This window comes from Drepanopeziza brunnea, assembly GCF_022702325.1.
Source record: "Drepanopeziza brunnea f. sp. 'multigermtubi' strain 214-2 chromosome Unknown ctg3, whole genome shotgun sequence".
NCBI classification, from domain to species: Eukaryota; Fungi; Ascomycota; class Leotiomycetes; order Helotiales; family Drepanopezizaceae; genus Drepanopeziza; species Drepanopeziza brunnea.
This window is the reverse complement of record NW_027094066.1, coordinates 1,090,856-1,106,666: the sequence shown is the minus strand read 5'-3', so window position 1 is coordinate 1,106,666 and position 15,811 is coordinate 1,090,856. Positions and strand designations below refer to the sequence as shown.

At 53.3% G+C, this 15,811-nt stretch overlaps 2 protein-coding genes across 2 annotated transcripts; both read left to right on the top strand.

Moving 5' to 3' along the window:
- Window positions 1–8,512: 8,512 nt before the first annotated feature.
- L3040_002477 (uncharacterized protein) lies at window positions 8,513–10,533 on the top strand (the record flags this gene model as incomplete). The annotated part of the gene is made up of 3 exons (XM_007289618.2): window positions 8,513–9,058; window positions 9,113–9,395; window positions 9,446–10,533. The coding sequence occupies 3 exons, from the start codon at window positions 8,513–8,515 to the stop codon at window positions 10,531–10,533; spliced, it is 1,917 nt and encodes a 638-aa protein (XP_007289680.2).
- A 3,340-nt stretch (window positions 10,534–13,873) lies between these two features.
- Window positions 13,874–15,103, top strand: L3040_002476 (uncharacterized protein; the record flags this gene model as incomplete). Its single annotated transcript, XM_066155574.1, has 3 exons — window positions 13,874–14,111; window positions 14,245–14,816; window positions 14,912–15,103. The coding sequence occupies 3 exons, from the start codon at window positions 13,874–13,876 to the stop codon at window positions 15,101–15,103; spliced, it is 1,002 nt and encodes a 333-aa protein (XP_066012564.1).
- Window positions 15,104–15,811: the final 708 nt, after the last annotated feature.

Here is a 15,811-nt window from a genome sequence, read left to right as displayed (position 1 = left end):
GCTTGGCTGTATCTAAGGAGGTGTTCGAAGTAGGGAAAAAATGAAACAGAATGGTTCTTGAGAGCCGCAGTCATCCTTCCCTTCGACAGTTACGACAGTGCTTTCTGAAATCTTCCGGGATTGCATGCCAGTGTGAAAACATTCGACAGCCACTTAATTCCAGCCACCGATGACATGAGTATTGACGACTGGAAAATTACCTTTACTGTTGGTCAGGAAGCATCACGAAAATGACGTTGCATCGGCAGCGCCTTGCAATTAAGACTACACAGCAACGAGAATGAGTTCGAAATTGATAGCGAGTTTACCCCTTCTCACGCCTCCTAGAAATAACGAGATATATGCCACGAGAGTCGTAAACACACGTGACATCGTCAAGAGATATTGCACCCAAGATATCGTTGGACGAGGAGAGGACATCAGCCCGCGCTTACGGCAATAGAAAAATTCGACCCTCGATCCAGGATACAATGCCGAAGCTGTGATATCGAGAAATTACGAAGGAGTATGAGCTTGACACCAGTGTAGTGATTGATAACCAGTAGGGAAACTTCTTCTAAGGGAACCAGCTTGCCATGCGCATGTTGCATCCGTTAATCTGTATCCGGGATGACAGGGTAACAGTATAGGAGTCAACCTTGAATGGATGCGAGTCTTCGCGGGCAGAAACAGAAACAATGCTTTTGACAAAATAATGTTTTGGCGGAGTATCACTTGACAGTCAGTGATGGATACTGTGGCATATCGCGACCATCTCGCGGCCTGTTTGATGGGTTGGAGTATGAAATGGTGGTGTGGCGGCGTGGACAGGCCCTGCAGCAAGCACCTGACCCCCCAGACCTCAAGGATTTGATGTTATGCATTTGCACGCCTGTGATGCAGAGCAATACGAACGAGGTGGTGTCGGTGTCGGTGTGGAATGATACACCCTTTGCGGGTAGCAAATGATTTCGCCGGCATTGCATGGCGGGAAGGAGATAAAGATGTGAGATGAAGCAGACCGTCAGAGGAAAACAGCGGCATATCACATCTATTTGTCGGGTGCCGCAAGCATGTAAAGAGAAAACGAAGCATCGCAAAATGCAGCAAGAAAGCGCGTGTGGGAAGGGCGCCCAACTGATGCAAATGCAATGAGCGACGTGCAGAAAAACCATGGGAAGGTGTAGTAGGGTCGGGGGTTTTGACTCGAGAGCATCCGAGAATTGTGGTGTCTGCGAAAGTTCTTGTTTTATTATGAAAAGGGCCAGAACTCCGTGCCCCGAGAGACATCTCACGACCGATCGTGGTCTGTTTGTTTATTGGGAGAGTAATGTTGTTAGTGGGATTCCGCATCAAGTTGTTGAGTTTTGCCAGACCGACGCTGAGCCACCTGAGCTTCCGTAAACTTTGTCACATCCTGTATGGTGGTAGTGTAGCCGAGAGGGCGGAGGTTGCGGTCCAGCTACTTCGCTTGGTGCAGCACGAGTTGTTTTGATCTTGAAATTAGCTGTGCATATCTGGTACCACTCCTCTACTGCTGCTTTCCGGCGCAGCAACGCAAAGCATGTCGATTCAGGACATCGAGATGCTGCGGGCGAGAGGGAGAGGTGAAGTGAGAATGACCGGACAACGCTCCCGATGGTAAAAAGAGGGCATGCAAGCGAGTCATCAGGCAGCCTCCGAACGCAAGACCTAGATTTACATTGATTGCTTTCCCAAAAGCTGCCGCCGATGTCCTCCTTCTTTGGCCTAGCTGATGAAGATGGATACAAGCACACGGCGATAGCAGTGGTGGCAGGAGTCGAGCATCGGAATTTACACATTCCTCCCTGTGCTCGGCATCCTGGGTCAACAATGGTTACCCGAGGTCCTGGCCCTCGTGCCTCCTGGATCCTTATTTGTTTCCACCGGCTTACTGGTATCACAAAATTGCATCCCAACGCGCGAAACTCACGGCGTTTGTGGCTCGGCAGGATGGGCAAGAGAGTCAGTCTACCGCTCATCATTTGGGCCATGCGCCATGGGAGCCACTTCATATTGCTTTATCGCAGGTTGACAGAAACAAGTTCCGGAGCAGGAAAAAAAGTCGTATCCGGAGTGGATGGTATCAGACGCCTTGCGCTGTCCAGTCCTGGTCTTTGGCCCGGGACCCCCCGTCAGATCAGTCTTTCAACGAAAATGGTTTGATCTGTCTGACCCTTGGATGCTTTTTCGAGGGTGATACCTATGGAGGTGTGATCGGTATGAAAAAAGTAAGCGAGCCCGCAACCAACAAATCCCAGCAGATTCTCATCTGGACCCGGGACGCTTGGTAAATGAGTGGATGCGCCTGTGCAAGCCACGCTGCGCCGTCATGTAGTCCCACTACGTACGGAGAGCCTCCTGATCGTCCTGGAGGCTGGGGAGCTCTTGGGTGGAATGTGAGGCTTGGAAAGTCGTAATGATGAGCTGTCTGAGATTTGGTGCATAAGTACCGGTACAGCACCGGTCCCGACTGTATGAACCGCGGTTGACGATCAAAAGTGACCAAGCGTGGATTGGTGTTGGTGTTGGTGTTGGTGTTGGCAATGGTTTTGGTGTTGGTATTGGGTGTTGGTCTGCTTTGGCGACCCGGGCCCGGGCGGGGACGGGCACGGGTCGGTGACTTTGGATGTCAATACGCATCGCCATGAGCTAATCAATCATCAAGTCGAATTGCGGGCGGGCGTGGTGCGAAGGGGTAGATGTCGAGATGGGCATAGCGGTAGTTCAGAAAAAAAAAAAAAAAAAAAAAAAAAAAAAAAAAAAAAAAAAACTAATTCCAGATGGTTGATCTGTTGGATGGATGGATGCACCTAGCCGAGGGATAACAGCACCCCTGCCCCGTCAGCCTCGCCCTAATCTATCAATCTAGTCCAGTTCGAGCGAATTCTGCCCGTCCTGTCTCCCTCTTCGTATCGATTATGGATTCTCACGACGGTGACTGCCAGATAAGAACTTGAGAAGACAGTCAGGACGGACCCAGCAACGACAGGGTACGAATCCTCTTCTTGATACCGAAGTCGGTCGCCACTCGGCTTGGGATTCATGAATGAATGACCTCCTCCCCAAGCATGATGGATGCTACTACGGTACATCATCAACGCACGAGAGGGGGTTTGGTTCATCACTTCGTGTCTCTCCTCTCTCCGTCCCCACGGCATCGGCGTCGGCGATCTCCACAGACGGGCATCCCGCCCGCAAACCACCAATAAGGCGCCACTGGCTGGGCCAACCCCCCACATCTACCGTAGGTATACGGTACCGGTAGGTATATCATCGCCGGAGACGAAAGGAGCACGAGACGGTGAGATGTGAAGTTTGAAAACTATATGCCACTTTTTCGGGCTTTGGTCTTTTGGCTTGATGCCTGTTGCGGTTGTCACGATGCGACGCGCATTTGCCGAGCATCCATCACCTCCGATCCGATCCATATCTTCGACTCTTCCTGGAGCCGAGCGAAGATTGATTCATTCTAAGCGAGACTTGCAGTCGGGCGCTTGACGACGAATACCTCCGGATAACTAAAATAGCTAGTTACGGATGAAATAGGCAATAGCACGCGGGGGGTGCGCAAGGCTGGGTCTGTTTGAGCCGTTGCCCCAGCTCTTCTATTCTTTCAACTTTTGCTACGGCCCAGCAGGGAACATGGATCTACAACATCTGGGAAAAGAAAAAGGAATTCGGGTCTCTAAGCAAGGCGGAGTAGAAAATCTATTTTCATGAGCGAAGAGGGGGGCATCTGAAAGAGAAGGGAAGACCTTTCCTGTCCTTTCCTTTCCATGGCTGTTCATCCTGCCCCGAGAGAGCACCACCCACGGGCCCGCGATTACGAATATTGTAGGCTACGTACGAGATCGAGCGGATTGGAATGCATGCACCGCACCGCATGAGGCGAATACTGTCGAAACACGACGATTCGTCGCTCTCAAGCGGATTGGATTGGATTGGAATGAATGCACGGCACCACTCACTAGATACGCGAATGCCTTCAGCTTCCGATTTGATTCATCATCATGGCTTGGACCCTAGGGTGGTTGGTGATATGCACTTCGCTCCCTACGAGCAACGGCACAGTTTGGGACAACCAACATGATCCAGCGAGCCGGTGGAAGGACGTGACTATCCGAACTCTGGGCGCTTTCAGACCTGGGGGGGGGGGGGGGGGGGGGATTTTTTTAGCAGGCCTTTATCAGGCCCGAGCATGATTAATTGGATGGATCATTCGCATATCTCAGACATGGACCAGCAGCGCATCTGCATCTCAACTCATCGACGGAACTAGGCATCTTTCTCCGGCTGGAAGTGCATCATGCTATCCCGGCTCGGTCTACCTTTGGAGAGAGGAAGGATGGAAGAAGGCGTTGCGAAGATCGTCGACAAACATGAAATCCTTCCTTGTATCATCCATCGTACCCGTATGTGGTTGTGTGGTTGTACGTACCGGTATGGGATAGTGGGTTTGGGTGGGGGATGGGGGCGAAGGGGAGCGTAAGCCATGTCCATGGTATGTAGGTACCGGTACCGGTATGGTATGGCCTACCGGTACCTACTGGATGCGAAGAGGAAGGTGGTGGCCTCTCGCCTCGCGCCTCGCGCCTCGCGCCTCGGTCAGCATCTATCTACTACGTACAGTATCAAGCGCACACGAGAGCCGGCCGGCGCAGCCTGGTTCGAGACAGTCCGGAGAACTCTATGAGATGTGACTCTGACACTCTGACACGCGTACGGGGTGATGAGGATACGAGTTGTGGATGTTTAATTACCACTGAGAAGTTTACGGAGTAAGGAAAGCTGGCTGCCTGCGTGCCTGCGTGCCTGCGTGCCTGCCGAGCCGCAGCTGTCCACGAGCGGCGGCACTCTGGGCTGTACAGACTCGCGCTGATCTGATCTCGACTTTGCATCTCCATCGACGCTGAGTTGAGTTTGTGCTTGCCAGCCTTGGCCTTTGGGGGGGGGGGCATTTGAAGTGTCCGCTGTGCTCAGTGCCCAGTGCCCAGTGCCCAGTGCCCTGTGCACCACACACAGGCGAACATCTGCCGCAGGCTGAGCAACGACTTTTGACTGTACATTAATCGTGTATGTATGGATGGATGGATGGATGGATGGATGGATGGATGTACTACGTATGTATGTGTGATACCTGGAATACCTGATAGGCAGCTCATCGCTCATCGCTCATCGCTCATCGCTCATCGCTCAACAAGCAGCGCGGGGGCCCATGACCACACGCAGCCCGCGGGAAGACTCTGTCCGGATACAGCTCGGGAGGAGGAGCTGCGTACGGTGCCGGGTACCTTTACTTAGCACGTCTCAATTCCAATGGTGGGAAGAAGATACTCGTACTACTACTACTATCTAATCCTCAGCATTTGGATCGATAGCCCCCGTGACCAACCAATCAAGTGGTGTCTAGGACGGGGATTCAGACTTTTGGGGGAACGGAATTGCGTCGGGAATCGGCTAAACCCAGGGCCCCAAGGCCGGACCTCCTTGCGATTCGCTCGGGGCGACGTCTCTCCCCGCGGGGCACTTTCATTGGACGGCTGCATATCCGTTCGTGGTATGAAGTTTTCCAAGAATGGACCAAAACAGAGATTGGCAGAGCAGATTCCAGCCATTCCGCGACTGCGTCTCATGTTCAGCTCATCAGTCATCATCAGCCACCGATCACCGATTCACCGATTCACCGATCACCGATCACCTATCACCTAGGTAGGTAGCAAGCACCTCGCACCTCGCAACCTCGCACCTCTCCACTCACCCACTCGTGCAACTCACCCACTCGTGCACTCACCCACTCGTGCACTCATCCAGCCGCTACTGCTGTCGCTACTACTACTACTACTACTACTACTACTACCAGTACTACTTATTGCTTTTGCCTTTGCCTTTGCTTTTTTGCCTTCGCCTCTGCCTGTGCTTTTGCTTTTTTACCTTTGCACCTTTTTCCTTTTTCCTTGTCACCTCCGGAGAACGGGGAGAACAGGGCGAACAGGGAGAACAGGGAGAACAGGAGCGCCTACCCACCACCCGCCTTGCCCACCTTCTACTACCTGCCTTGCCTTTCTTCCCGGCAGCATCCATCTGGGTATCCATTCATCCATCCATCCATCCATCCATCCGCCCCTCCATCCGCCCCTCCATCCGCCCCTCCATCCGTCCATCCATCCATCCATCCATCCATCCTGCTTGTGTCATGCCCATGCCCATGCCATGCCATGCCATGCCATGCCCTGCTCTCCCTGCTCTCCCTGCTCTCCCTGCTTGCTGGGGTGCCACCGTGACCGCAGCCATTCCTCTGTCCGTACGTGCCGTACGGAGTAGATAGAGTATTGGGTCTTGACTGACTGAGCACGACTGTTCGCCACGGGTTTCGCTTTGCCTTTCTTTGCCTTTGCGCTGCACTCACCTCACGCACCGCACGGCACGCGGCCTTGGATGGTGCTCGGTAGCAGGCCGGCCCTGATTGGCGGCCAGCGGATTATTGGCTGCAATCCAAGGAAAGTACGACTGCTACTACTGCTACTACTACTAGAAGTACGGAGAGTAATTTGAAGTAAAAAGACTCCGGACCGTAGTGTGAGGCATGCATGTACCACTAGGGAGGTACTAGTAGGTAGAAGCACGTAGTCAGAGTCGGAGTCGTAGTCGTCGTAGTCGTAGTAGTCGTAGAAGTAGTAGTCGTAGAAGTAGTAGTCGTAGTCGTCGTAGTCGTCGTAGTCGTCGTAGCAGTCCTAGTAGTCCTAGTAGTCGTAGTCGTAGTTCTACGGAGTATGTCGGGGCCACCTCGCAACCGCGTGCTGACTGACTGACCATTAGCCGCCAGAAGAAAGCGTCTCTACGCCCGTCCCGTATATCCCCCGAGGTGCGTTTCTAGCTGGGATGCTGGTGCCGGAATATCCCTCACCCCGCCCACTGAAGCCCCAACTGGAAAAGAGCCCCGACGGCTGCAACGACCTTGGCAATCATGGATACGTGTCGTTATTGAAATTGTCCGCTTTCTGGCCAGACAACCCGCCACCGACTGACTCTGTAGACAATCTACCTTTGACAAGTACCTACCGGTACCACTACTTACTACCTACTCAAAGTAGTGATAAGGACCTCTAAGTAACTTTCTTTCATGAAGCGATGGAGACAGACGTACGGGCGTATTGTGGCTCCTTACGTACAGCCAGCGCCAGCTCGCTGTCTCGCGTTCGTTTGTTACGTAGTGGTAGAAGTAGAATTGACTAGGTCCTTGGAGTAACTTCGCACATGCCCGGCCGGCCCTCCCTCCCCCCTTTCCCGGTACCCTCCTCGAACGCTCCCCTACATTACCCTCCCCTAGAGTACCCTCCCCTAGAGTACCCTCCCCTAGAGTACCCTACCCTTCGTACCCTACCCTTCGTACCCTACACCCTTCAGTCTTGGTCTGGTCTCACTCGGGCAGGCTCAAGCAGGCTCAAGCAGGGCCCACAAGCAGGCGTAGGCTTTGGCTTTGGCTTTGGCTTTGGCTTTGGCTCTGGCTCTGGCTTCTAGTAGTAGTAGTACTACAGTAGTAGTAGCTCGGGATCTGGCTCTGGCTCTGGCCTATTTTACGGTCCAACTACTCAGTCCAACCCAAACAAAATAGTAAACACCCCCCCCCCAGTCTCCCCTTCCCCTTCCCCCTACCCCCCCCCCTTCCCCTGCTCCCCCCAAGCCCCTACGCAACTGGCTTTGGTGCATCGGCGGCGGCCTGTGACATCAACTGAACCTTGAATGACTTCTTTGAGATCAGCCTCCACTCATTGCAATAACCTCCCATATCACAAGTTGTGCCATTAATTCCTTCTTTCTTATCCATCACCTTGTCTCGAAACCATCAAGCCAGTCCAATCCAATCCAAACCAGAACCAGACCAGATCCCAGGCCTACCCGCTTCCATACCTTATCCACCACATCCACCTCTCGAACCCCATCCCATCCATCACTTCATTCCTCTCATCCTACTTAGCTAGTGTCTTCTGCCCGCTACCGCCTCTGTTTTGGGCTTAGCTCGGCTGTTCGAGATTCCCGTCATTCTTAGGTCCCCAGTACCAATACCTTTAATTCACTCCGACCGCGTCTTGACTATAACTCTCGAAAGGGCCCCGAGATCCCGCCCAGTCTGGCTGTAATTGCCCTCACCATATTTCCACCCTCTCTGTCCCTCGGAACAGTGATTGCTCGGCTCTTCACCCAGCCAGCCCCCTCTCGAATATTATTCCTCGCTCTCCCCCTCCCAGAACTGGTACATCTACGAGTACTGGTTCTCTCTTCTATGGCTCTCCGGTAACAACACTCGAAGAAAGGCGAAGCAGCCCGCCGTCGATACGGGAGGTCAATTTGGGAGTTCTGGAAGCTCTTGGTGTAAGATTGTGGCCCACCCGAGGCAGACCCAGACGGTGATCGGGGTATTCTCTCGAAGTCTCAATTCCCCCCCGAATGGAAGAATAATACACAATCGACAACCCTCCGCACCGCCTCTCCCGCCACTCCCTCCATATCCATGTATCGAACTGCGGCAAGACCGGCGCCGTTGGATTTTCCTCTCCCTTCCGCACCCTCCACATACCAAATCGACCGGAGGAAATCTACTGGGTTGCCCTACACCCTCCCAAATCCTAACCCCTTCTACCTCGAGGCATCGAGTAGGGACGGGCTTCGAACACCTCCCTCCGAAGACATGGCCACCGTATACCAGAACCCTACGTGCGGCAATGGCTACGGGGCCGGTCGAAACGAGTACCTTCCGGTGGAGGCTCCTCCCAGCAACTACGGGGGATCGTACAACAATGGAGCCAGCAGACACTCTAGGCAATACGTTTCAATAGCACAACCGCCTCCAGCTTCTGCCTCGACGTTGCGGAGAGAAGTCCAAGGATCTCAGCCTATTAACTCTCAACCGCCAAGCCCGCAACCAACCCAGCGGACGAGTTACATCACACACGAAGAGCCCCGTCGAAAGAGTGCGAGTGAGGTGACCAGGCCAAATCTGCAGATCCCGAAGACGATCAGCGATGACGGCGGAAGTCTGGCCGAGTTTGCCGCGCAGGTATGTCCCGGGAGCAGAGCCCAAAAGGTGGTTCCCGTCACTAAAACCTTCTAGATTACGTGCCTGTTTTGGTTTGAAGCCACCGAGACTCTGAAGCTGGCTGAGAAGCCTCTATCGCCGTCGACCACCGTCAAGAGGTTGGAGAGAGAAGCTCTGCCGTCCAGCGGATTTCGAAGATGGGTCTCGACGATCTTGTCCACAACACAGGTCACCGATAATGTCATCCTCCTGGCCTTGCTATTCATCTATCGCCTGAAGACGAGCAACCCGGCGGTCAAGGGAAACAGCGGGAGCGAGTACAGATTGCTGACGGTGGCGTTGATGCTGGGAAACAAATGTAGGGCGCTCTCCGGGGGTGGCGAATCCAGCTTGCTGACATGGCTCTAGTCCTGGATGACAACACGTACACCAACAAGACCTGGGCTGAGGTTTCGGGAATATCGGTCGGGGAAATCCACGTGATGGAAGTCGAGTTCTTGAGCAACATGCGTTACAGCCTTTTGGCATCCACGGAGCAATGGGCGGAATGGCAGGGGAAGCTGAGAAACATTCGCAATTACTGCACCAAAGCAGCAGAGCCGCCGGTTCTGGTCTCGCCGCCAGGGATGTCGTCTCTGCGCCCGAACTTCCCATCGCCCCCCTTGTCCCAAGGCTCTCCTCCCACGCACTCCTACATCCCTCCAGCGGCACCTTTCGGGAATGGACAGCAGTGGCCTGCTGGCAAAGCTCTACCACCAATCTCGTCACCCCTCTCGAACCGTCCTGATCTGGAACACCGAGGGCACTCTCGGAAGCGGACTTCTGACAGAGAGGCAGAGGAGCCGGTGGCGAAGCGGATCACGAGACCACATGTCATCTCCGGACAGTACAACCCGACTTGCAATCCTGCTGCCCAGTCTATCCCTTCATTGAGATCAGAGGCTCGTCGATTGCCTGTGCCGGACTTGACCATTTCCACCAGCCAGCCGATGCCGATGAGCAGTGGATACAGCGCGCCCGCCACATTGGCTCCCGTCCTACCCCCGTTGGCTGGCCGAGGGGTGTCCAGTGGTTACCCAACGACACCGTCCTCTTGGGCACCGCCCATCCCCATGCTCACACCCACCGGACCGAACCAGTCAAATGGATATTCAACGCCTTCTCGGCGACACAGTCCTCATTCTGTCCAGGACCTCTTGTCCCATGGTTCATCCCCAGTCTCCGCAACTTACCAGGACCAACACGCGAAGCACTTTTCGCCCTCATTTTTCCTGCAACAACGCACGTCGCCGTACAGGCCTGTCCGATACGTCAACACGCTTCTCCACCCGCCCCCATCTGCGTCGATGCACAACTACCCGATCAACACCGATCAGATGATTTACCAGCCTTTGGGCAAGAGAAACGACAACCGCGTGGGGATCGTACCCGAGTACAACCACACCCCCTACCAACAGCAGTGGCCGGCTATCCGTCAACCCAACTTCCACGCCTGATTGGCCGGCCATCCCCTCCCTACTCGTTCTCCCGGCGCCCAACGATCGTCACTAGAGCATATTTCATTCACGGTCCTTTTAAAAGAAAGTCGAGCCTAGAGTGAGCTCGCGTTGTATTGCATGGCCTGGCGTTTTTCCCTTATTATTACAATGCAGCGTAGCAAGAGTGCGCAGCTGATATACCATTTGCATGGCCGGGTGTTTGGGGCGGTATGGATTCGATGCTGATGCGCTCGACCTACCTTTTGTATTTTTTAATTGCGTGCTTCCCGAAGACGGGCCATGGTGGACTGCGAGCAGCCTGACTTGGGAGGTGGGTGAGCGCGATGTTCTCCTGGATGGGGCGGTGGTTCGGGGAGAGCCTGAGGAGACAGATGGCAGCGGCACGTCTCAGATAGCCATATACATGTAATGGAAACACTTGCCTCCCCACGAGAAATGGTAGCTAGCGTGAGCGCGATGAGTAACTGCCGAGATTGATCTCTCCGCAGAGCAGACGTACTACGTCGCAGGCGTAAGTATTACGCCTCGAGGGTATGGAAAACAGGGGGTTTAAAGTGGAAACTAAACTTTTGAGGCACCCTCGAGGGGTAATACTTAGGCCTGTACCGTGGGTACCTACTACCACCAGGTCCACCACCACCACCACCACCACCTGGCGGCTGGCTGACGGCTGGCGACTGGCTAGCTAGCTGGCTGGTGCTGGTCCCTCCTGACGAAAAACCTCGCTCCCAAGCCTAGGTAGGTAGGTAGGTAGGTAGGTAGGTAGGTAGGTAGGTAGGTAGGTAGGTAGGTAGGTAGGTAAGTAGGTAGGTAGGCAAGTAGGTATCTCTCATCTTCTCACGTCACGTCACGTACCTACCCGCTTGCTGTATATATATATGTATAAATATGTGTGTGTGTGTGTATGTATATGTATATGTCTGTGTGTGTATGTGTGTGTGTATGTGTGTGTGTGTCTGTCTCTGTGTGTGTGTATATATGTGTGTGTGTATGTGTGTGTGTGTATTCATACATCTGTGGATCGCTCTCTCTCTCTCTTGCCTATCTTGCTTCTTATCTACTTATCTATCTATCTACCAATCTTGCCTATCTATCTATTTGTTGTTGATGATGATGCGGTGGGATGCGGTGGGATGGGATGGGATGGGATGATGGGTTGGGATGGGATGGGGTCCTTTTTGGAGCTCTCGATTTTTTTTTTTTTTTTTTTTTTTTTTTTTTTTTTTAAAAAAGGGGCGGGGGGTGGGAGGAGGAGGAGAAGGGGTTCGTAGGTTTTTTTTTTTTCTGGGTGGTTTTTTTGGTGGGTGTTTTGGTGCGTAGGTAGATGCTTGCTGTTACGGGGAGAATACAGGAAGGAGGGGGGGGGAAGGGGGGGGATGGGGATGGGAATAGGGATGGGAATGGTGAATAGTGAGTGGGGTGGGGTCTGGTTGGGTGATCCTCTTTTTTTTTTTTTTTTTTTTTTTTTTTTTTTTTTTTCTTCTTTTTTCTTCATGTGTAGCTTTCTCTTGTGGGGAGAGGGGAGGGGGAGAGGGGGCAGCGGGGGTGAGAGCGGTATGATGTTGATGAGTGAGTGGGTGAGCATGATTTAGTGTTAGGAGGCGTGGATGGCGCGGATGGCGAGGGTGGTAGGAAGGGAGTTGAAGGGAGTTGAAGAGGGGAGGATGAGGAAGAAGAAGAAAAAGAAGAAGGAGAGGAAGATGATGATGGAGGTGTCGAAGTTGTCGGAGGGCGAAAAAGAAACGAACCGAACCGCATTACTACCCAATCCACCCTCTCCCCTCTCCCCTCTCACTCCCAGGACTCCCCTCCTGGAGATCTGTAGAGGTCAAGAGGTGTCGGAATCAGGAAAGTCTGTATATATCACATCTCTCTCTCTCTCCCAGGCTTTGGCAGTCAGCCTGCACCAAGAGAGGAAGGAGGTTATCACCGTCGTAGTCACAGTCACAGCTGGCAGCATTTCCAAAAAAAAAAAAAAAAAAAAAAAAAAAAAAAAGCCTACTAATACTACTTACGACGTGCGATACATACAATACACGAGTTGTTTTCTAGCTCTTCCAAAGGGGTTTTTCCTCCTAGGTTTACTTATGCATGCATGCATGCATGCATGCATGCGTGCGTGAAGCATTTACCTATTCGCATTACGAAGATGGGTCTCCCTCTTTTGTTTTTTTCTCTTCTCTTCTCTCCTCTCCTCTGCTGAGGTTTAACGTGCACCGCGGAACCTGGAAAGCCGTTCGGCTCGTCTGCCCGCGACGATTTTTAAGGTTGGGGCGGGGGGCGGGGTGGGGTCGGGTGTCGGGTGGGGCAGGATATTTATTTATACTTTTGTTTTTGCTCCTCGCTTAGAGTGTTTGGCATGGCAACCACTGGTCCCCTACTTATCTCTTTCGTCACAGCTCCCTTCCAGCTCCGAAGGGGGGGGGGAGGAAAGGAGTAGCGTTCGCTCTGGTTTGCAGTGCGTGGGTTCGTTAGCCGGTTATAATAATTTATTGATGGGGATTTGTTACGTTTGGTTGCCATTTATTGACCGCGCTGCCTTTTTTCTGTAAGGAATGTAGAAACAGACAATGAATGTGGAGAGACGGCTAAGAAAGTAAATACAGGATGCAGCTCCACTGCCGCTTGGAGGGATAGGCTCGGCCCTGCTTCACATCCTGTATAGAGGAGAGGGAGTTTCAATGGCCGATTGCATTTCTGGGATAGTGAGGCCGGAGGCCACGAATCTCGATGGGAGACATGCAATTTGGGTAAAGGCAAGGGGCAAAGTTGTATAGTAGTAGTAGTAGTATTTGCAAATATCAGGATGAGTGACATGGGTACCCGGGATCTCCCCCCCCACTACATATCCTGTCCACAACACAGGAGTCACAAATCAAGGGCTTTTCAACGCCCATCAAATTGACAAATTAATCATCGAATACCGGTACCGTAGTGTAAACTCGCCACCCAGCGCACAAATCGCACGTGAGAGGTCCGCGGTCCAAGATACCCGTTTCGGGGGCAACGGTGATCCGCCCAGGTCCCCCGTACGACCAAGGCGCTGGGCTTGGTTTAGAGGAAGGTGATAAGGAGCTTATCCTGTGCCTCTCTCACCACCACGAGGACAGGAACGACCACAGCGCTCGCCCACACTCGCTCACCAGAAACCTGTGTCGGTCGCGCCAACACTGACTCGCTCAGCACACATTCCTCCACCGCATCGATTCCTCTCTCAGCCCTCGGGCCCCCGAGGCGCCCCCAAAACATCGCTCCCAGCATCGAGCATCGCTACGAAGAAGCAGAACCTACCTCCCGATATACTCTACAGGCCGGGCGAGCGGACGCCATCTCCACGATGGGCTTCGGGGACTTTCAGACGCTGTGCGAGAATGCGCCTATACCGCTCTGCCCCGTCGTCGGCGCCATTACGCACATCGTAGGCTCGCACGGGATCGAGGCCGACTGCTACGCGCGCAACATCGAGCTGGCGAACACGATCATATTCCAGACAGCGACGTCGATCATGCATATCGCTGCCATGGTCATGACGGTGATCATGATCTTGCATGTGCGGAGCAAATTCACGGCTGTTGGTACGTCCGCGATGACCTCCCCCCATCCCCACACCCAGAGAGACCCGGGGAGTGGATGTCACAGATCGATCCATCGATACACGTACGCAGAGGCGGATGGGTCGGGGTGGTGCTAACGGTGGGAATCGACCAGGCCGCAAGGAAATCATCTCCTTCTTCTACATCTACATGATGCTGACCTTCGCCTCCCTCATCCTCGATTCCGGCGTCGTGCCCCCGGGAAACGCGGTCTACCCTTACGTCGTGGCGGTGCAGAACGGCCTCACGTCTGCCCTCACCATCTGCCTCCTCGTGAACGGCTTCGTCGGCTTCCAGCTCTACGAGGACGGCACCGGCGTCTCCGTCTGGATGCTCCGCTGCACCTCCTTAGCCTTCTTCCTCCTCACCAGCCTCGTCTCGCTCGCGACCTTCAAATCCTGGGCCGGCCTTGGCCCGACCCGCACCCTCGCCATGTTCATCGTGCTGTACCTCGTCTCGGGCATCGCGATCGTGGTCTACGGGGTTATGCAGGTCATCCTGGTGGTCAACACGCTGGAGGATCGCTGGCCGCTCGGAGACTTGTTCTTCGGGGCCATGTTCCTCATGACCGGGCAGGTCATCCTGTATGTGTTCAGCAACAAGATTTGCGAGGCTGTCAAGCATTACGTGGATGGGCTGTTCTTTGCGACGATCTGCAATCTGCTGGCTGTCATGATGGTCTACAAGGTGCGTTCCTTCCCTCCCCTTCCTCTCCTTTCTCGCGTTTGCCGTGGTCTCGTTTATGGTTTATGGAGAGCCAGCGCTGACTGAGACAACAACAGTACTGGGACTCCATCACCCGCGAAGATCTCGAGTTCTCGGTCGGCACGAAGCATAGCAACTGGGAAGTCAAGGAGCTGCTGTCGGAAGAGGACCGCCGAACGACGATCTACCTGGACGATTACGAGTCGAGCTCGCTGTCCAACCGACCTCAGCATGCGCGGAACTCGAACTATGGGGGGTTCCAATACTAAGCTCCTCTCTTACCAACACCTCGGAAACGAGATGTAAGGGATTGGGAATTGATGTTGGATAACGGGACGCGAATCGGAGGGATGTACCAACCAGAGAAGTTGGGTATTGATTGGGGAGATGGGAAAGAAAGATGATTCATGATAGCGTTTGGGTTTTTCCTTGCTTTTTTTTTTCTTTTCTCTTTTTTTTTTCTCGCACAGCGTTGACGAAGCCTGGATAATGACTACTAACTTACTTATTGTTTTATTGTAATGTACATACTCCTTCGGGGCCCGGACTGGGAACTGGATATCCAGTGAAGGGGACATACGAAGCTGGGTATGATTCGAAGTTCGCCGGCCGGATGGCCGCGGGGATTGGCGCTTCACCGACGAACGGCGCTGCCGCTGAATAGGGAAGGAAGAGAACGCTGCTGGCTAGTTAGTAAATAGGGTGGGTGGGTGGCTGGTGGATCAGATCAGATCAGATTAGTAGTAGCAACGTAGCAACAACGTAGCAGGTAGAATGAATGCGAATGAATGCGAAATTGATTTTACCTTTTTTTTACCTTTTTACCTTTTAACCTTTCTCCCGAGATGCTTCTTTGTTGGGTGAGTGAGAGTAAGTGAGTGAAGAGCTAGCGGAGCTTCTAGCAGCAACGGCAGCAGCAGCAGCAAAGCAAGTAAAATGGGAGGGCGGCGATGAATAAATTTGTTAAAAATATATAT